At 43.1% G+C, this 18,215-nt stretch overlaps 1 protein-coding gene across 1 annotated transcript; it reads right to left on the minus strand.

The window, feature by feature from the left end:
- Positions 1-4,092: 4,092 nt before the first annotated feature.
- LOC110988075 (nociceptin receptor-like) lies at positions 4,093-9,933 on the minus strand. Its single transcript, XM_022251311.2, has 2 exons — positions 9,537-9,933; positions 4,093-7,365 (listed from the first exon to the last, which is right to left on the minus strand). Exons 1-2 carry the CDS (start codon positions 9,835-9,837, stop codon positions 6,554-6,556), a joined length of 1,113 nt encoding a protein of 370 aa, XP_022107003.2. The 5' UTR covers positions 9,838-9,933; the 3' UTR covers positions 4,093-6,553.
- Positions 9,934-18,215: the final 8,282 nt, after the last annotated feature.

An 18,215-nucleotide genomic window follows, 5' to 3' on the forward strand; every position in this document is an offset into this window, starting at 1 on the left:
CGAGGTACGATATCGTCGGACGTGAAAGGTCGTTAATAAAATTCGTTTTTTACCCATCTCCAGGTGACTTTTCCAAAATATTACTTGAGGAAGACAAAGGTAAAATTCCAACATGAGTGTTTCATGGGGTGGTTTCAGTAAGGAATTATTTTAAAAAAATTATCGAACCTCGCGACCTCGCGAGGGTTCCGGAAGCTCGCTGTGCGACCTTTTACTTTCAGGCTTTATTGCACGTGCTCAGAACTACATGTACATACGCATGCTCAGAACAACGCGCGCATGTTCAGAACTGGATAAAGGTTGCACTGCACCAAATATGCACCAATAGAAAACAGTGCAAAATCAGACCAAACTAGCGCCGCCTGTTCTATTTACGGACCCTTTTTTATTTTTAATAGTGCTTTCGTATGTGTCTTGTGCAATCCGTATCTTTAAATATATTCATTTATGTAACCACTTCATAATTCAACCTTCGGGTTGCAACCAAATGGAAATAAAATAAAAATGATAATCAAAAACCCCATGGGATCACTGTAAATGAATGAGTTCGCGCGCAGAAATATAACGATTTGGTGGAATGCACCCTTTAATATTACCTCGAGGGCCGGTTTTGTAGTAAAATGGGCGCAAAAAAAACTATCCAATTCCTAAAATTGAAAACGCTTTGTTGTTTTTCTGAAGGACAATAAAGTCTGTCCCTTTCCACTGAAAGCGACAGTGTTTTATGCGCAATGACAGTCTTAATGAAGTAAACAAAAGTTAAAATCAAACATCATCTGCAAAACTGCGGGACATAGAGAAGAAAAACCACCAGAAAGAGGACGAACAGACAGAATTATTGATTGGAACTTTTAAATGTCTGTTTCCCCGGCGTCTGGGGGAGCTTTTTTGAAGAAAAATGGAGGAATTTCAGGCCCTTTTCCAGTTATTGTAGGATAGATAGTCAATGAGATCCTCCAAAGAGACACAGCGTACATTTCTCTGAAATTTGGCTGTAATCTTTACTGCTGTGACAACTTCCAAAGACAAAAATGCTCATTGTCTCTACCTGTGAATACAAAAGCACTAAAAAAGGACAGGGCGCCCCCTTTTGGGCTGTTTCCATGGGCGCTGCCACCTTGTCTTTACAGGTTGCATTACACCAAATACGCGCCAATAAAAAACAATGCAAAATCGGACAGAAATAGCATCGCCTGTTGACTCTCGTTCAGAGGTTGGCCGCCGTTGTTTCACTGGAAATTCAAGATTTCATCCATAAGATCACTTTCCATTTCAATTTTATGGGGGTTAGCCACAAAACCTTTTTCATTCACCTTTCCCCGAAGATGCCCCCCCCCCCCCCCGCCCGTAGTAGTAAAACTATGCGCTCAGCCCTGAAAATAGCCGCCCGCCTCTGTCCAAAATATGCCCGCATTTTGGGGATTTTTGTGAAAGGAATACCCCAAACTGGAAACTATAATCCAAAATTCGGGATTTATAGAGATGTTTCAATGATCCCTCCGGATTATGATTTGTCTTATTGTAAAAATCCCTTGGGATCACAAAACAAGTGATGAGCTCGCGCGCAGATATACAACTATTTGGTGGAATGCACACTGAAAGGATTGGCATGTTTGTCATATGAAGCAAACTATAGGACAGAGGGAACCCCCCCCGCCTTTGTGTTGGTCATTGTTATACTGGTATCAAAGGAATTCTTTTCAGACATCTGGGGGGGGTGTGATAAGTGACAATAGGCTGGAGTGTGTATAGGGATTGGACTTATGTGGGGGGACCCGTCTTTCCCATTTCGTGCCTGGTATAATTTTTGTCTTACCCAAGCGTATCAAAGTCTTCCATTACTTAGCCTTCAATCAAGGCGCGCGTGACACATTATGCTCAGATGTACTGACACCAACAGGTACTGCTCTTTTTCTGTACTACACTGTACCGCCTGTACTACACTGTATTGGCCCCCACAAAAAATCCGGTTTCAACTCATAGGCTTGGTCCAAAAGTGGAGTGGTGACGCGGTTTTTTCCCCTTAGAAATGATGTGCCTGCACATTCACTTTAGAGCCCATGTCCTTATCACTATGAAAAGTGTGAATTAACAACTTTGAATGAATAAAAGACCATGAAATATGATGAGAGGCAATGGTTTCAGTCATCTCAAACAAGAGGTTTCTATTTTTGGCAAGATTGAGCTTGTTAAAATACAGTAGCTCATCCACAATGGAAAAATTGAATGTTAAAAAATAAATATTCAGCTCCAGTTTCCTGCCACAAAAGAAATTTTCATAATGTAAAAGATATACATGTACTGTGCACATTGTTTTCTGTTTTAGCCTTTAAGAAACAAGTTACATATAAATATTGGGGAAAAATTCAGCTCAGAAAACAAATCTCCTCTCACTCGAATCTACCTTTGTTCTGGGTAAGTGGCGATGTATGAGTTGTTACATGATGGTTGTCATAACGTGACGTCCATCGCCACTGCATGCACTGCATGCGTATGTACCAACACTGAAATAGACTGGCCCCTCACGGTTTGCTGCTTAAAAGCGTTTTCAAGTTGTATACTTAAGCGGGACGTAAGACCACTTTGTTTGTCTGGTTCACAGACGTGGGCCAGGGTCCAAATCAACTGACTACGGCCGGAAATTACACCGAGTATTTGGCAGCACCCACGGCCAGTTCCCACAGAATCATGCGTAGTATCAAGCTATGCAGCCAACTGATTCGAACACGGTTTTCGTGTAAAGATACACGAATGACGTCATCTGATCAGAGTGCCCGACGGAAATGTGAGAGGCTTTGGAGGATTCCTTCACCGTACATATTACTCAACCCCATACACCCATCAAAAACACGTTAAACTTACGCGGTAGCAGAATTCCTGCCGATAAAGTAAGTTTGGCGGCTTTCGGGAAAACATTTAATGCAAAATAAAAAACTTCTTTATTTTGCTGGCGCGCATGTCTATACGGCGACGCGTGGTGACCAGAAGCCGGAGACTTGTTTTGGAAATTTGGCCTTCCTGTCTGAAAGGTGCGATTCACAATAGCGCGCCACCATGAGTTTGCAACGCGTTGGCCAATCACAGCGCGCGTTATTTGTCGACCCTTTCCGAACGCACATCGGGTCGATAAATTTCGCGCATATTGATTGGTCAACGCATTGCAATCTCCTTGTGGCGCACTATTTTGAAACGCCCGTATTGCCGTGCACCTCGACTGAATGCTATCCACGAGTACGCTTAATCACCACCTGCTGTACGTGACCACGCAAACATTCACACGAATGAAAAACCATTTCGCGATCGCTGATTGGATCCCTTGGAAAGCAAAGGGAGCATCAAAAGAAGGAAAATGGCTCCCAATCACGGAAAAAAAGCTTTTTGTCCCCGCCGATCCCGCTAAAAAGACCACCCCCCCCAAAAAAAAACTGAAGGGAAAAAATTGTCCAGCGTGACCTTTGAAAACAATTAAGCCCTGAAAACGTGCGATTTCGCAAACGACCAACAGCGACGGTCGGCGTTCGCGTGAACATTCGATTACCGCACCTTTCCGTTGCCCACTGAGGTTCGTGCATAGCCCTACACTTGTCTTGACCCGGACTCGTACAAGGGGATTTTCATTGTGAGCAGCATGGTACCGACCAGTAGCATTAGACTTCCTCAGTCCAGCGCGGTATGTTTTGTAGCTTCGGGTAACAATTAGAGCACGTATAACCATTTGCATGCAAGAATACACACAAAACGTGTTTTTTCGATTTTTTCATTCATTTCTCTTTGTTTAATACTTATATATATAAAAATGCAGAGAGAACAAAAAGGCCCCTGTACACGCAAAAATGAGGATAAAAGACAAGTCTACTCGTGTTGCTACGCGCGCTGATCATGCCATTCAACATGGCGGCTTCCACTGTTGTGACCTTCGTAAGTTGCAAGGTCAAAGTAAAATCACAGGGTATGATTATGGTAGTCCCAACCTGGGTCCAAGATGTGGCAGAGAATACTCAATAAAACAAGTAACAAGAATATATGTACATTGTGCACTTGGCCTGGTTTATTCAGTCATTTATACACCAGCAACATGGAATTTTTTTCGACCGACCGACCGACCTTATTTCAAGTGGTAAAAGAAATGAGAACCACAGAATGTAATAAGGGCGCCCTTATAGAGATCATTGGCTCCACTAGCGGCCATTTTACCGAGCCGAATACAAAGCTTGCCCGGCAATGCCCGACTTTGTTCTCCCTGGCGTCAATAGAAGCGAGCCAACCCACGCATTTGTATTCGGCTCGGTAAAATGGCCGCTGGTTGGCTTCTTTTTTATACAAAGGTGTTGCAAGTCCAGGTTTTTTTTAATGCGCCCGTGGCTCGGCCTGGCAACTCGCATAGCCCTTATAAGGCGCCTTCATTTAGCCTTTCTTGTACAACGTGTGTAGTACGTCACCTGTCATCGGTAAGCGACTTGACGGAAAAGCCAATCGAATCTCCTCGTCGGTGATAAGTAGGCTAGTTATTCATAATGCATGACGGCATAATCTTGACGGAATTTCCACCTATCAAAGTAGTCAGACTTGTATACTTGTTCATTATGATTAATGCAGGTATGAATGACGTAAAAACAAGTCCGGCAGTGTGATTGGCTACTACGACTTCTGGTAGATAAGCCCATTCGCTGTGCACAAACGGTTAGCAGATTCTTAACTTCGGCATTTCTGAACTGAACTTTATAGTAATAAGTGGACACAAGAGTGCGCGAAGCAAGTAACAGCGCGCAGTCTCGTTCGAAGGGTATCCAAGCAGAAACGAAGAAGTCACAGAGATCCCGACTTGAGTCAAGTTTAGTGCACATATGTACCTCTAGGGGTGCAGTGCCCCAATTCAAGGAAAATTTTCCGCCTGGCGGAGGCGCACAAAAAGTACCTCTCACATATTCTTTCGAAAAGATGGGTCTGTTTGGGCCAAGAAATGGTGGGATTGTGCAAGTATTCAGGGGAACCCATCTGGGGGCAAAGCAGATAAAAATGTGATTGAAAATTTTTCAGAAGAGCCCAAGGAAGGTGAGGGATGTCATTTGAATAATGGCCGCTGAGAGGACTTGGGAACATTGACTTTTTGGGAGGTGAGTTTGTTTTTGGCAGATAATTAAAAAAAACCATTGGTTAACTTACTAAAAATTGAAAATCAAATGAAATCTGAAGGACCAAACAAAACAACAAATTGTTTTTTAATTGAGAGGCCTCAGGGACTTCAGATGTTTGCCATGGGGCTCCAAATTTGGTTAATTTTACACTGTTTTGGAGCTTCAATTGGTTCAGTGCACCCTAAGCAGTTTAGTCTGTGTCAGGTCATCAAAGATAGAGGTGCGCGGGTTGGATTCCTGCAGGGTGCATTTCACCAAATGGTTGCATTTCTGCACGTGAGCTCATTAATATTTTGATCCCTCTGGGATTTTTACAATAAAACATGCCATAATCAGGAGGCATCATAGAAATATTTCTATAAACCCCGAATTTTGGACTGATAGTTTCCAGTTCGGGGTATTTCTTTCACAAAAAGCCCCAAACTGCGGGCCTATTTTAGATAGAGGCAGAAGGCTACATTCAGAAATGAGCCCTTAGTTTTACTGCTGTTTTGGGAGTATCTTCCTTTAAAGGCGAATAAAAAAGATTTTCGTGGCTAACCACCATGAAATTGGGACGAAAAGTGATCTTCTGGCCATAATCTTGGATTTCCAGTAAATAAACGGAGGCCAACCCCTTCATGAGAGTCAAAAGGCGGCGCTATTTCGGTCCGATTTTGCACTGTTTTCTGTGGGCGCGTATTTCGTGTAATGCAACCCGCAGCAGCAAGGCAACTTCCGCACGAACCGCAACTAGCCACGCCAAAACAACGTCTCGGGAAGTTGGTCAAATCTGTATCGTACAAAATAGCGCACATAATTAGCATAATACATGACCCACGCTAAATTGTCTGCCTGAATATGTATCACACTTTAAAAATGCACCATGCGTGATCTATCTACTCCCCTGACTCCTGTTAGTATGTGAATGTACATTTACATTTACATGTAGGCTTACAATTAACCCCTTATTAAAAATCATACACCATCGTGGTCTGTGCTGTCAGGTAGAGTCCGGGCTTGGAAACTTAGCCGCCATGATAATGTGACTGTCCATAATTCGCGTCGGACCGTCGACAAGCCGGCCAGCAGCGGCAAGTCCTATATGTACTATACACTCACGATCGAACACAACTTTCAAATAGTGCCGTGCAAGATTAGCAGACTATTGTGCAACTTCATTTCGGCTGTTCAACGTGTATGCACTTGCGTGAACAGAAAAATGTGCAGTGCCCCCCCCCCTTTTCGGAGGGAGGTATGACCAACTTCCCAAGACACTGTTGCTGGCGTGGCTAGTTGCGGTTCGTGCGTTCCAGCTATTCAGCTTGTGAGCGCCCTCTCGGTGGCGTATCAACAACACAACAACGTCGTGACCAAGACTATGATCGAACCCGAGTTCGAGCTCGATTCCTCATGTCACTGCAACATGGTCTTTACGTTTAACTAGAACTGTCGATAGGTCCTGAACCAGGGCAAAATGCGTGAATAATAGCCTTTCGATAGCGCCTGTTTGAAAACGCATAAACGATAGGGTTGGTCACAGAATTCACGTAAAGAAGAACATTAGTTGAAATGAAGAGTATGAACTCCACACTCTGAGGAAGGCCCGGATCACCAGCGAAACGCTTGACGTAATAGTAAAGTGTCAACACGGTGCGAGGGGTTAGGAGCATGTAGAACACGGTGCCAGCGATCACCAGCATCTTAGCTACGCGATCTCGGGTGCGCCGAGATCTCCCTGGATTCGAGGACTGTTCCCTGGGCGCCTTGCAAATCCGGCTGCTGAGCTCTCGCACAATAAGAAAGTACAAGACAAAGGTAACAATGACAGCCAACAAGTTAGGTACAGTAAGAGCAATAGCTGCCAGTACCTGCGCCCAAAGTGCTGGGAAAAAGCAGCTGGCGATAGTCTGAGGAAAGTTCATGAAGTGATCGTCGTCAGGCCATATGACACATGTAACTTTGTAGTTGGACGTAGCCGGAAGCAGAAGAGCCTCGCAACAGATGGCCATTGCCCATGTCACAGCAATTAAGGCCGTAGTACGCCCTCTTGAGTTGATACTTAGATGTTTAATTGGATGACAAATGGCAAGGTATCTTTCGGCCGCTACAACAGTCACAAGTAATGTTGAAGCGACAAAGGGTGTCGTATTCAGCACCTGTGTAATGATACAGCCGTGGACTCCTCCAAGAATGGAGAAATCACTCGTCACTGGAGTCGACAAGAACTTCCAAAGGCCAAAGCCCGCCCCTGTGAAAATAAAGAAAAACCACTAAGAAAAGGGTCTTTAGTAAACTACTAATAAAGAGTTTCCACGAAATTTCAATCGAAACCGTTTATGAAAATTTTACGGCTGGGCGCTCGTGGCTAACTTTATAAGAAATACAACTTTCTAGAAAAGGAAAGGTTTTTATGGGGACATTTTCAACCAAGTTACGCATGTAATGCTAAAACAGATATCATATTAATGTCTTAATTAAGGTTGCTGATGAATATTCTGGATATGAAAAAGAAATAAAAATTTGAGTGCCATGTGCACTCAAATTTGAACAATGTCAATTTAGAAGAACTGCTCATTTTTACGGAACCCATCAAATTATCCGACCGATAATGATGGACCAATAACCACCACATCACTTTTCCTTGTGGTCATCGGTTGGTGTATAGGATGGAATGAAGTGTGGGGGATTGCTTTGGGGCCTAGGGGCCTGGAGGATAGGTGGCTAGTTGGGTGTTGACTGATGACATCAGGTAATGGTAACCATTAGCCTAGTTTGGGGTTATAGGGAGTTAAATAGGTTTACTTTTATTTTGCAATTTTGGTTCCTTATCCAATATACATGTACAATAATAATTTATTGCAGGAGTTTTATTTGGCTTTGGGCTTGACTTCCATGTCATGTCAGCTTTTTTTCTACATAATAATCATGCCCAAATCATGCACTTATGTTTTTCAGCCATGAAAATTATTATGGGCAGGGTATATAACATTTTATTTCTGAATCATTTTGTCCTTTCGTAAACGTAATATCAACATTTCAAATTCTCACTTTATTAAAAGACGTTGTGAAAATTTTTCAGGTTGATGTTTTCCCCAAAGGTGTTTGGCAAAACTGTTTTTTGTAGAAACGAAAGGCACAATCTACACTGTAGAGCATTTAGCAATGTTTTCATGCACATTTACATGGCTATTAAAATTTATATGCACTTCGGTTCCACAGAAATACCATTTATGGCAGTGATTTCTGGCTATCAAGTATTGACAGCTTCCAGAAATAGAAATGTATACCCGCAAATTGTAATTAATCTGTCTATTGTGCACATTACCTGTTTGAATGTTGCTTTGCACCAGATGCATCAAAGGTTTGCACTGCACAAAGCACTCTATACACTACCAAAATCATTAATTCAAAGACAACCACACGTCTTTAAAAACATTTTGCCATTCACCAGGCCTTAAAATCATTTGATTTGCATGATATTTAAAATAATAGTTAGAATTCGGCTGGTTTCAATATCATGTACAGCAAACACCGTGAGAGATACTTGTACCGCGTTTGCAAGACTAAAAACGCGTGGCTTTCCACTGATTTCCTCGAAGGTTCAGTGCCCGCTGAAAATTCTGAAAAGATGCATTAAACCTCTTTGCGCTCAGATTTCATGAGTGTTCAATTGCCCACAAAGGAGCCTTATATGCACGTCACATCATTGAATACAAAATGCGAATGACTGGCTTAATTCCCCTTTTATGCATGTTAATTCTGTGCATCGTGCATGCAGGTATACAGGCATGAACAGTTGTACGTTGGGCATTTTACACGCACTCACATGCGCACTGCCTGTATATAATGCATAAATTAGTGAGCCGAATATTGTCATATTGTCCAACCCGAAAAGGTGGAAACAGCACACTGTCCACGGATCTCATATCAGAGTATACCCCCACACGAACGTATATACGTTTACAATGTATTCTCAGTGTGGTCCAGGAGTTGTGCACCCTCCTCCAAAAAAATCAGTTTGTTCGGGTAGTATTAGAACCCACAACTTCCTGGTACTCGTACAGAATGAGTGCTGCAGTGGAAAACTATACATTTTGGCTAACCTGTCTCGAAAAAAATACGTGCTGCAAAAATTTGATTTGTACAAATTAGTGCCAAAATTACCGCAAAGATGAGTTACTTTAAAACTTATAAAAGTGTAACTACTGAAACATCTCTGCGAACTCCATCCAGCTCAAGAAAGAAGTTAATTGTTAACAAAATGATTTCAGATATTAGGAATAAAAGCAAAGTTTCGAATTCAGTGGAGCTTATTCAAATAAAAAAGACAAACGCATTCAACACAAAGTACAACAAAGAAGAGAAATTGGTGGAGAACGTACCCTAAAAGTAGCCCTGGCGTTAATCATAATGTCTTACCTGTGGATAGAAACAAGATATCCGACACCGCCAAATTACCTAGATAGATGTTGGTTATAGTCCTCATGTACGGCACCCGAACAACTGTGAACAGGAATGCTGAGTTTGTCAGAATACCGAAAACACAGATGCAAGGGTAAACGATGGTGACCAATGCAGTCTGAACTGAGTCATACTCGTACCGAGTAGCGAGACTCGGATCCGAAAGATTGAGTATCGGTGCATCTTGTATCGGACAGAACGTCTCGGAGTCGTCGGGAGCAAACTCATTCGACATCGACCCTTCTCCGTGCTCAGCCATGACGACCAAGAACTCCCAGAAGGCCTAACTTTATAAACCGATGCGCGCCACCCGTTGTATTTGATATTGTAGCGGAAAGTGTACGAACTTTCGTAATTTTTGTTGTGCATAATTATGAGGACTAGACAAGAGTAGTAGTGTGTACATGTCCTGTGACGTAAACAGGATGGGCGGAGCGTAGCGCTCTGTGTATGCGTAGGTACAATGCAGTAAGCTCTGTGTTTTGCGCGTGTTCAAGGCGAGCGAGTCTGGGCGGCCATCGGGGCAAAAAAGACAACATGAAACAACATACATTTAAATAAAGACAAAATAAAAAACAAATAACCTAACAAAAAATAAAACAAAATACAATTAAATAAGACAAAATTAAAAAATGAAATAAAACCACATAAAATAACAAAAAAATAACATAAAGTAAAATAACATAACATAAAATAACAGTGAAATAAATGAAGAACTAAATGAGATGGAAAAAAAAAAAAAGAAAACAGGAAAACAAATAAACAGAAATGAAAAATTAATACAGTTGAAAAGAAGAGATAAAATAAAAATCTACACAGTAAATAAAAATAGTAATGTACAAAAATTGAAAATAAAAAACTGAAAAAATTAAAAACAAACAGAAATCTTCCAAAAATTACAAACAAACCACTAGCTTTACTGTTAAAGAATTACGCAAGATTGTAGTGGCAAAACAGAATGTATGACTTGCAAAACAAAATGTGTAGTTCGTAAAACAAAGTTCTTGCAAAACAAAATTCTCGTAAAATGACTGACCCACTTCGAACGTTAGCAGGCGTGCGTGCGTCCGTTGCATTATTTGTCCGTGTTTGTTCCGGTTTGGCACGCTTTCTTTATGAGTGAGTAAACGTCGTTCAGAAGGTCGTTCATACACCTAAAAAATAAAAAAAACCCATGGACACTGCTTGTGTTTTTGGATTATTGTCATTGAACGGTAAGCTTAAGTCAAGTCCGAGCGGGAGCCCGAGGCACGCCTGGGCCTTGCCTTGGTCATGCTGGTTGAGTCATGTCGCGTGGTCTGGTGGCTAGGCTAGAGTCGTAAGGGAATTAGTCCCCTCCCCCTTCGGCATGTTTGAGTCAGGGTTAACTTGGTTTGAAATATTAAGCCTTTTAAGAGTTAACTTTGACTCAAATCTGGTACAGGCTGACAGAGTTCTTTAAATTCACGTGAACGTAACAACTTGAAATCTTCATTGAACCACTGTTGCTATATCTTGTCATTCGGGGCAAGCTTTTGCTTGGTTACATAAGAGACGCCTTGCAACAATACACTGTTCTCAATGGATAAAAAGGGCACAAAGGGAACCAAACCAACAGTGTCTTCAGTTTGGGGAATTCAAATAGTTATGTTTATGTGTAATCAGATAACTCAGTGTACCAGATGTTATTCAAATTTACCTCGCAAATGGCTTATTAAGCGAAATGGTCCTATATTTGCGCGCGAGCTTATGAATATTCTGTGATTCCACGGGTTCTTACAATAAGACATGCCATAATCAGGAGGGGTCACCGAAACATTTCTATAAATCCTGAATTTGGGACTGTTAATTTCCAGTTCGGGTTATTTCTTTCGCAAAAGCCCCAAATTGCGGGCCTATTTGGATAGAGGCGGGCGGCAACAATCAGAGTTGGGCGAATAGTTTTACTATTTTGGAGGTATGCTCGGGTAAAGGCGAATAAAAGCAAATCGTGGCTGAAACCCATAAAATTGAAAGGATAAGATCTTATGGCCATAATCTTGAATTTTCGGTGAAAAAAGGAGACAAACCTCCTCCGAGAGTCAACAGGCGGGGCGTTTTCGCTCTGATTTTTTTTACTGCTTTCAATGGGCGCGTATTATGGTGTAGTGCAACCTGTGAGGGTTCAGGGGTGCACACTACAAATAAATTCCCATAGACAGCAATGATAAACACCCACACTTCACAATTATTTTAAAAATTCTCACAACTCTCGCAGGTGTCCAGGCTGCACAGAAAAACGATGATCGACATGTTCCCTTTCATTTTCCTTCAATTTTCGGGGGGGGGGGTGACCAATGAATTTTTGAAGAAGCAGACCACCCCTAAAATGAAGAAAATGTCCCTGCCCGGAAAAATGGCCATTTTGATAAACCATCCCTCTGAGAAACGACCAAAAAGTGCCACTTTCGGATCAAACTGCACCGGGCCGGATGTTCAGTGCCATATTTCCCCAATTTCTCAATTTCATGGCTCTCAAGACTCTCTAATATAGAATATTTTAAGTGTATAACTTTTATTAATTAGCTCGGGGGACAAAGTTTGGGTTTTTTTCAAGGGTGCACCCTCAGACGTGTCCGGACGTACGTGTAGTCCGGGAACTCTCTCACATTAATGAGCGCGCAATTAATTTACCAAGGAAAAGCTGTCAGGGAGATTTGTGGTTGACCCCTAGTGCATTTTGCTACATGATGCACTTTTGTAGCGTTGTAATCACTCAGTCTTTGCAGAGCAAATTCTGCGCGGTATAACTTGGTTAATGGTTTTGTTATCTGCGAGAACCCCGAGATCCCAGACGAGTCCTATATGGAAGCCGGTAACTGCAATTCCTTGCGAATTTCAGGAGTCCGCGCGCCTGAATGCTTGGTCAACACCACATAACTTTTAGATTTTTCCCTCACCTATTTCTTTTTTCCCTGAGCGCAAAACTCCCAAGGCAATTGTCTAGGTTGAATACATGGAATCTTTAAAATCTATGATCTAAATTTGCAACTTTTTATTTCAATGAAAGCTGCAATTAATTTGTTTTCATGTAAACCCTAAAAATGCACCTTTCTGTTTCCGTTAACCTCGCTTTCAACTTTTGTTTCACTGTTTTAAAAGGGTGCTTAATGAATGCTTGTTTTGTTTTCACGGTAACAATCATTCCCATATTTAAACACAACAGCCACGCTTTCCCAGTTAAGGATAGGAAGGGTGGGGGCTAGGGTTAAGGATAATAGGGTTAGGGATAGGGTTCGGGTTAGGGGTAGGGTTAGGGATATGGTTATAGATAGGGTTAGGGTTAAGGATGATGGTTAGGGATAAGGTTTGGGATGATGGTTTGGGATAGGGTTGGGGTTAGGGTTAGGGTTTGAGATAGGGTTAGGGTTTGAGATAGGGTTAGAGATAGTGTTAGGGTTAGGGATATTGTTAGGGATGATGGTTAAGGATAGGGTTAGGGTTTGAGATGATGGTTAGGGTTAGGGTTTGAGATAGGGTTATGGTTAGGGATGGGGCTAGGGTAAGGGTAAGGGACAGTAGGGCGACGGATATTGCTGGCGTTAGGGTTAGGCTTAGGGTTAGAGATGGTGGTTAGGTTTAGGGTTAGGGTGAGGAGTAGGGTTAGGGTTTTAGATAGGGTTAAGGATATTGTTAGGGATGATGGTTAGGGATAGGGTTAGGGTTTGAGATGATGGTTAGGGTTAGGGTTTGAGTTAGGGCTAGGGTTTGAGATAGGCTTAGGGTTAGGGCAAGGGACAGTAGGGCTAGGGATATTGTGGGCGTTAGGGTTAGGGTTAGGGATGATGGTTAGGGTTAGGGTTTGAGATAGGGTTAGAGATAGGGTTAGGATTAGGGATATAGTTAGGGATGATTGTTAGGGATAGGGTTAGGGTTTGAGATGATGGTTAGGGTTAGGGTTAGAGTTAGGGTTAGGGTTTGAGATAGGGTTAGGGATAAGGTTAAGGTTTGAGATAGGGTTAGGGTTAGAGTAAGGGACAGTAGGGATAGGGATATTGTTGGCGTTAGGGTTAGGGTTAGGGATGATGGTTAGGGTTAGGGGTAGGGTTAGGGTTTGAGATAGGGTTAGAGATAGGGTTAGGGATAGGGTTAGGGATGATAGTTAGGGATAGGGTTAGGGTTTTGATAAGGTTAGGGTAAGGTACAGTAAGGCGAGGGATATTGTTGGCGTTAGGGTTAGGGTAAGGGATGATCGTTAGAGTTAGGGGTGGGGTGAGGGTTAGGGTTAGAGATTGTGGCTAGTGTTAGGGTGAGGGTTAGGGATAGAGATAGGGTTAGGATTAGGGTTAAGGATGATGGTTAGGGTAAGGGTTAGGGTTAGGGTTTTAAGTTAGGGTTAGGGTTTGAGAGTCTTAGGAGGCGAGGGATATTGTTGGCGTTAAGGTTAGGGTAAGGGATGATCGTTAGAGTTAGGGGTGGGGTGAGGGTTAGGGTTAGAGATTGTGGTTAGCGTTAGGGTGAGGGTTAGGGTTAGAGATAGGGTTAGGATTAGGGTTAAGGATGATGGTTAGGGTAAGGGTTAGGGTTAGGGTTTTAAGTTAGGGTTAGGGTTTGAGAGTCTTAGGGTTAGGGTAAGGGACAGTAGGGCACGGGATATTGTTGGCGTTAGGGTTAGGGTTAGGGATGATGGTTAGGGTTAGGGTTTGATATAGGGTTAGAGATAGGGTTAGGATTAGGGATATTGTTAGGGATGATTGTTAGGGATAGGGTTAGGGTTTAAGATGATGGTTAGGGTTTGAGATAGGGTTAGGGATGATGGTTGGGGATAGGGTTAGGGTTTGAGATAGACTTAGGGTTAGAGTAAGGGACAATGGGGCGAGGGATATTGTTGGCGTTAGGGTTAGGGTTAGAGATGATGGTTAGGGTTAGGCTTTGAGATAGGGTTAGGCTTAGGGTTAGAGTAAGGGACAGTAGGGCGAGGGATATTGTTGGCGTTAGGGTTAGGGTTAGGGATGATTGTTAGGGTTAGGGGTAGGGTTAAGGTTTGAGATAGGGTTAGAGATAGGGTTAGGGATAGGGTTAGGGATGATAGTTAGGGATAGGGTTAGGGATTTGAAATGGGGTTAGAGATAGGGTTAGGGTTAGGGTTTTGATAAGGTAAGGTAAGGGACAGTAAGGCGAGGGATATTGTTGGCGTTAGGGTTAGGGTAAGGGATGATGGTTAGAGTTAGGGGTAGGGTGAGGGTTAGGGTTTTAGATAGGGTTAGGGTTTGAGATAGGCTTAGGGTTAGAGTAAGGGACAGTAGGGCGAGGGATATTCTTGGCGTTAGGGTTAGAGTTAGGGTTATTGATGATGGTTAGGGTTAGGATTAGAGTTACTGTTTGAGATAGGGTTAGGTTTAGGCCAAGGGACAGTAGGGCGAGGGATATTGTTGGCGTTAGGGTTAGGGATGATGGTTAGGGTTAGGAATTACGGTTTGGGTTATGGGTAGGGTTAGGGTTTGCGATAGGGTTAGGGATAGGGTTAAGGTTAGGGTAAGGGACAGTAAGGCGAGGGATATTGTTGGCGTTAGGGTTAGGGTTAGAGATTGTGGTTAGTGTTAGGGTTAGGTTGAGGGGTAGGGTTAGGGTTAGCGTTAGAGATAGGGTTAGGATTAGGGATATTGTTAGGGATGATTGTTGGGGATAGGGTTAGGGTTTGAGATGATGGTTAGAGTTAGGGTTAGAGATTAGGGTTAGGGTTAGAGATATGGTTAGAGATAGGGTTAGGGGTAGGGTTAGGGTTAGAGATATGGTTAGAGATAGGGTTAGGGTTAGGGATATGGTTAGGGTTTGAGATAGGGTTAGGATTAGGGATATTGTTAGGGATGATTGTTAGGGATAGGGTTAGGGTTTGAGATGATGGTTAGAGTTAGGGTTAGGGTTTGAGATTACGGTTAGGGTTAGGGTTAGAGATATGGTTAGAGATAGGGTTAGGGTTAGGGGTAGGGTTAGGGTTAGAGATATGGTTAGAGATAGGGTTAAGGTTAGGGATATGGTTAGGGTTTGAGATAGGGTTAGGGTAAGGGAAAGGGACAGTAGGCGATGGATATTGCATGCGTTAGGGTTAGGCTTAGGGTTAGAGATGGTGGTTAGGTTTAGGGTTAGGGTGAGGGGTAGGGTTATGGTTTTAGATAGGGTTAGGGTTTGAGATAGGCTTAGGGTTAGAGTAAGGGACAGTAGGGCGAGGGATATTACCCTAACCCTATATCAACCCCTAACCCTAACCCTCTCCCTAACCCTAACTTTAACCCTATCTCAAACCCTAACCCTACCCCTAACCCTAACCATCATCCCTAACCCTAACCATAACGCCAACAATATCCCTCGCCCTACTGTCCCTTACCCTAGCCCTATATCAACAGCTAACCCTAACCCTATCCCTAACCCTAGCCCTATCTTTAACGCTATCTCAAACCCTAACCCTGCCCTTACCCTAACCATCATCCCTAACCCTAACACCAACAATATCCCTCGCCCGACTGTCCGTAACCCTAACCCTATCTCAAACCCTAACCCCCAAACCATCATCCCTAACCCTAACGCCAACAATATCCCTCGCCCTACGGTCCCTTACCCTAACCCTAACCCTATATCAAACCCTAACCCTATCCCTTACCCTATCTCAAACCCTACCCCTAACCATCATCCCTAACCCTAACGCCAACAATATCCCTCGCCCTACTGTCCCTTACCGTAACCCTATATCAAACCCTAACCCTTTCCCTAACCCTATCTCAAACCCTAACCCTACCCCTAACCCCTTACCCTAACCCTAACCCTACTGTACCTAACCCTAACCCTATCCCTAACCTTATCTCAAACCCTAACTCTATCCCAAGCCCCAACCCTATCCCTAACCCGAACCCCAACCCTATCCCAAAACATCATCCCAAACCCTATCCCTAACCATCATCCTTAACCCTATCTATAACCATATCCCTACCCCTAACCCCAACCCTATCCCTAACCCTATTATCCCTAGCCCCGACCCTTCCTATCCTCAACTGGGAAAGCGTGGCTGTTGTGTTTGAATATGGGAATGACTGTTACCGTGAAAACAAAACAAGCATTCAGGAAGCACCCTTTGAAAACAGTGAAACAAAAGTTGAAAGCGAGGTGAACTGAGATAGAAAGGTGCATTTTGAGGGTTTACATGAAAACAAATTAATTGCAAATGTCATTGAAATAAAAAGTTGAAAATTTAGATTATAGATTTTAAAAATCCATGTACTGAACCTAGAAAATTGCCTTGGGAGTTTTGCGCTCGGGAAATAAAAAAAAAAGTGAGGGAAAAATCTAAAAGTTATGTGGTGTTGACCAAGCATTCAGGTGCACGGACTCCTGAAATTCGCAAGGAATCGCAGTTACCGGCTTCCATATAGGGCTCTTCTGGGATCTCGGTGTTCCCGGCCCACCACACTTCCTCCCTGCCCATCCATTTAACCCCAAAAAGGGTTCGAGCGACCATGCAAGGGAGGAAACGAGACAAGCCCCGGCCACCGAGTCGGCCATACGTCTCGAACCTGTACTAAGGCGCTCACCTGGACTTCGCGGACAGTCCCAGCAGAAGAGCTTACCCCGTGGGCTAAGGTACTGTTTGTATTTGGCGTGGTGAATTGGAGTCTCTTATAGCTACTGAATGACAGCAAGCTTTGGGAAAATAAAAAGTCACCAGTGGGATTCGAATCCACAATCTGACGATCTGATAACCACGAGCTTATCTACTTGGCAATTTCAGAGAATTGCTTTGGGCCGTTCATATTTACGCTGATAACAAAACCATTAACCTAGTTATACCGCGCAGAATTCGCTCTGCAAAGACTGAGTGATTACAACGCTACAAAAGTGCATCATGTAGCAAAATGCACAAGGAGCCAACGCACAAATCTCCCTGACAGCTTTTCCTCGGTAAATTAAATGCGTGCTCATTAATATGAGAGAGTTCCCGGACTACACGTACGTCCGGACACGTCTGAGGGTGCACCCTTGAAAGAAAACCCAAAATTTGTCCCCGAGCTAATTAATAAAAGTTATACACTGAAACTATTCTACATTACAGAGTCCTGAGAGCCATGAAATTGAGGAATTGGGGAAATATAGCACTGAACATCCAGCCCGGACTTTGGTCTTGCAATTCTGAGTAATTTGGGTGCAGTTTGATCCGAAAGTGGCACTATTTGGCCGTTTCTCAGAGGGATGGTTTTTCAAAATGGCCACTTTTCTGGGCAGGGACATTTTCTTCATTTTAGGGGTGGTGTGCTTCTGGTGAAAATTTCTCAAAACTTCATTGGTCAACCCCCGAAAATTGAAAGGAAAGTGAAAGGGGACATGTCGATCATCCGTTTTCTGTGCAGCTTGGACACCTGTGAGAGTTGTGAGTATTTTTTTAAATAATTGCGAAGTGTGGGTGTTTATCGTTGCTGTCTATGGGAATTTATTTGTAGTGGTGCACCCCTGAACTCTCGCAGGTTGCACTACACCATAATACGCGCCCATAGAAAGCAGTAAAAAAATAAGAGCGAAAACGCGCCGCCTGTTGACTCTCGGAGGAGGTTTGTCTCCTTTTTTCACCGAAAATTTAAGATTATGGCCAGAAGATCACTTTTCCTTTCAATGTTATGGGTTTTAGCCACGATT

The sequence above is a fragment of the Acanthaster planci genome, linkage group LG01 (genome assembly GCF_054643075.1).
Source record: "Acanthaster planci isolate LZ-2023a linkage group LG01, COTS_SCS, whole genome shotgun sequence".
Taxonomy (NCBI): Eukaryota; Metazoa; Echinodermata; class Asteroidea; order Valvatida; family Acanthasteridae; genus Acanthaster; species Acanthaster planci.

What these genes read in the sequence shown, in the direction of transcription:
- LOC110988075 (XM_022251311.2), bottom strand. Translation starts at nt 9,837, where the DNA reads ATGGCTGAGCACGGAGAAGGGTCGATGTCGAATGAGTTTGCTCCCGAC. An exon ending in TATCTTGTTTCTATCCACAG is followed by an intron (nt 7,366 to 9,536) that starts GTAAGACATTAT and finishes TTATTTTCACAG; the next exon opens with GGGCGGGCTTTGGCCTTTGG.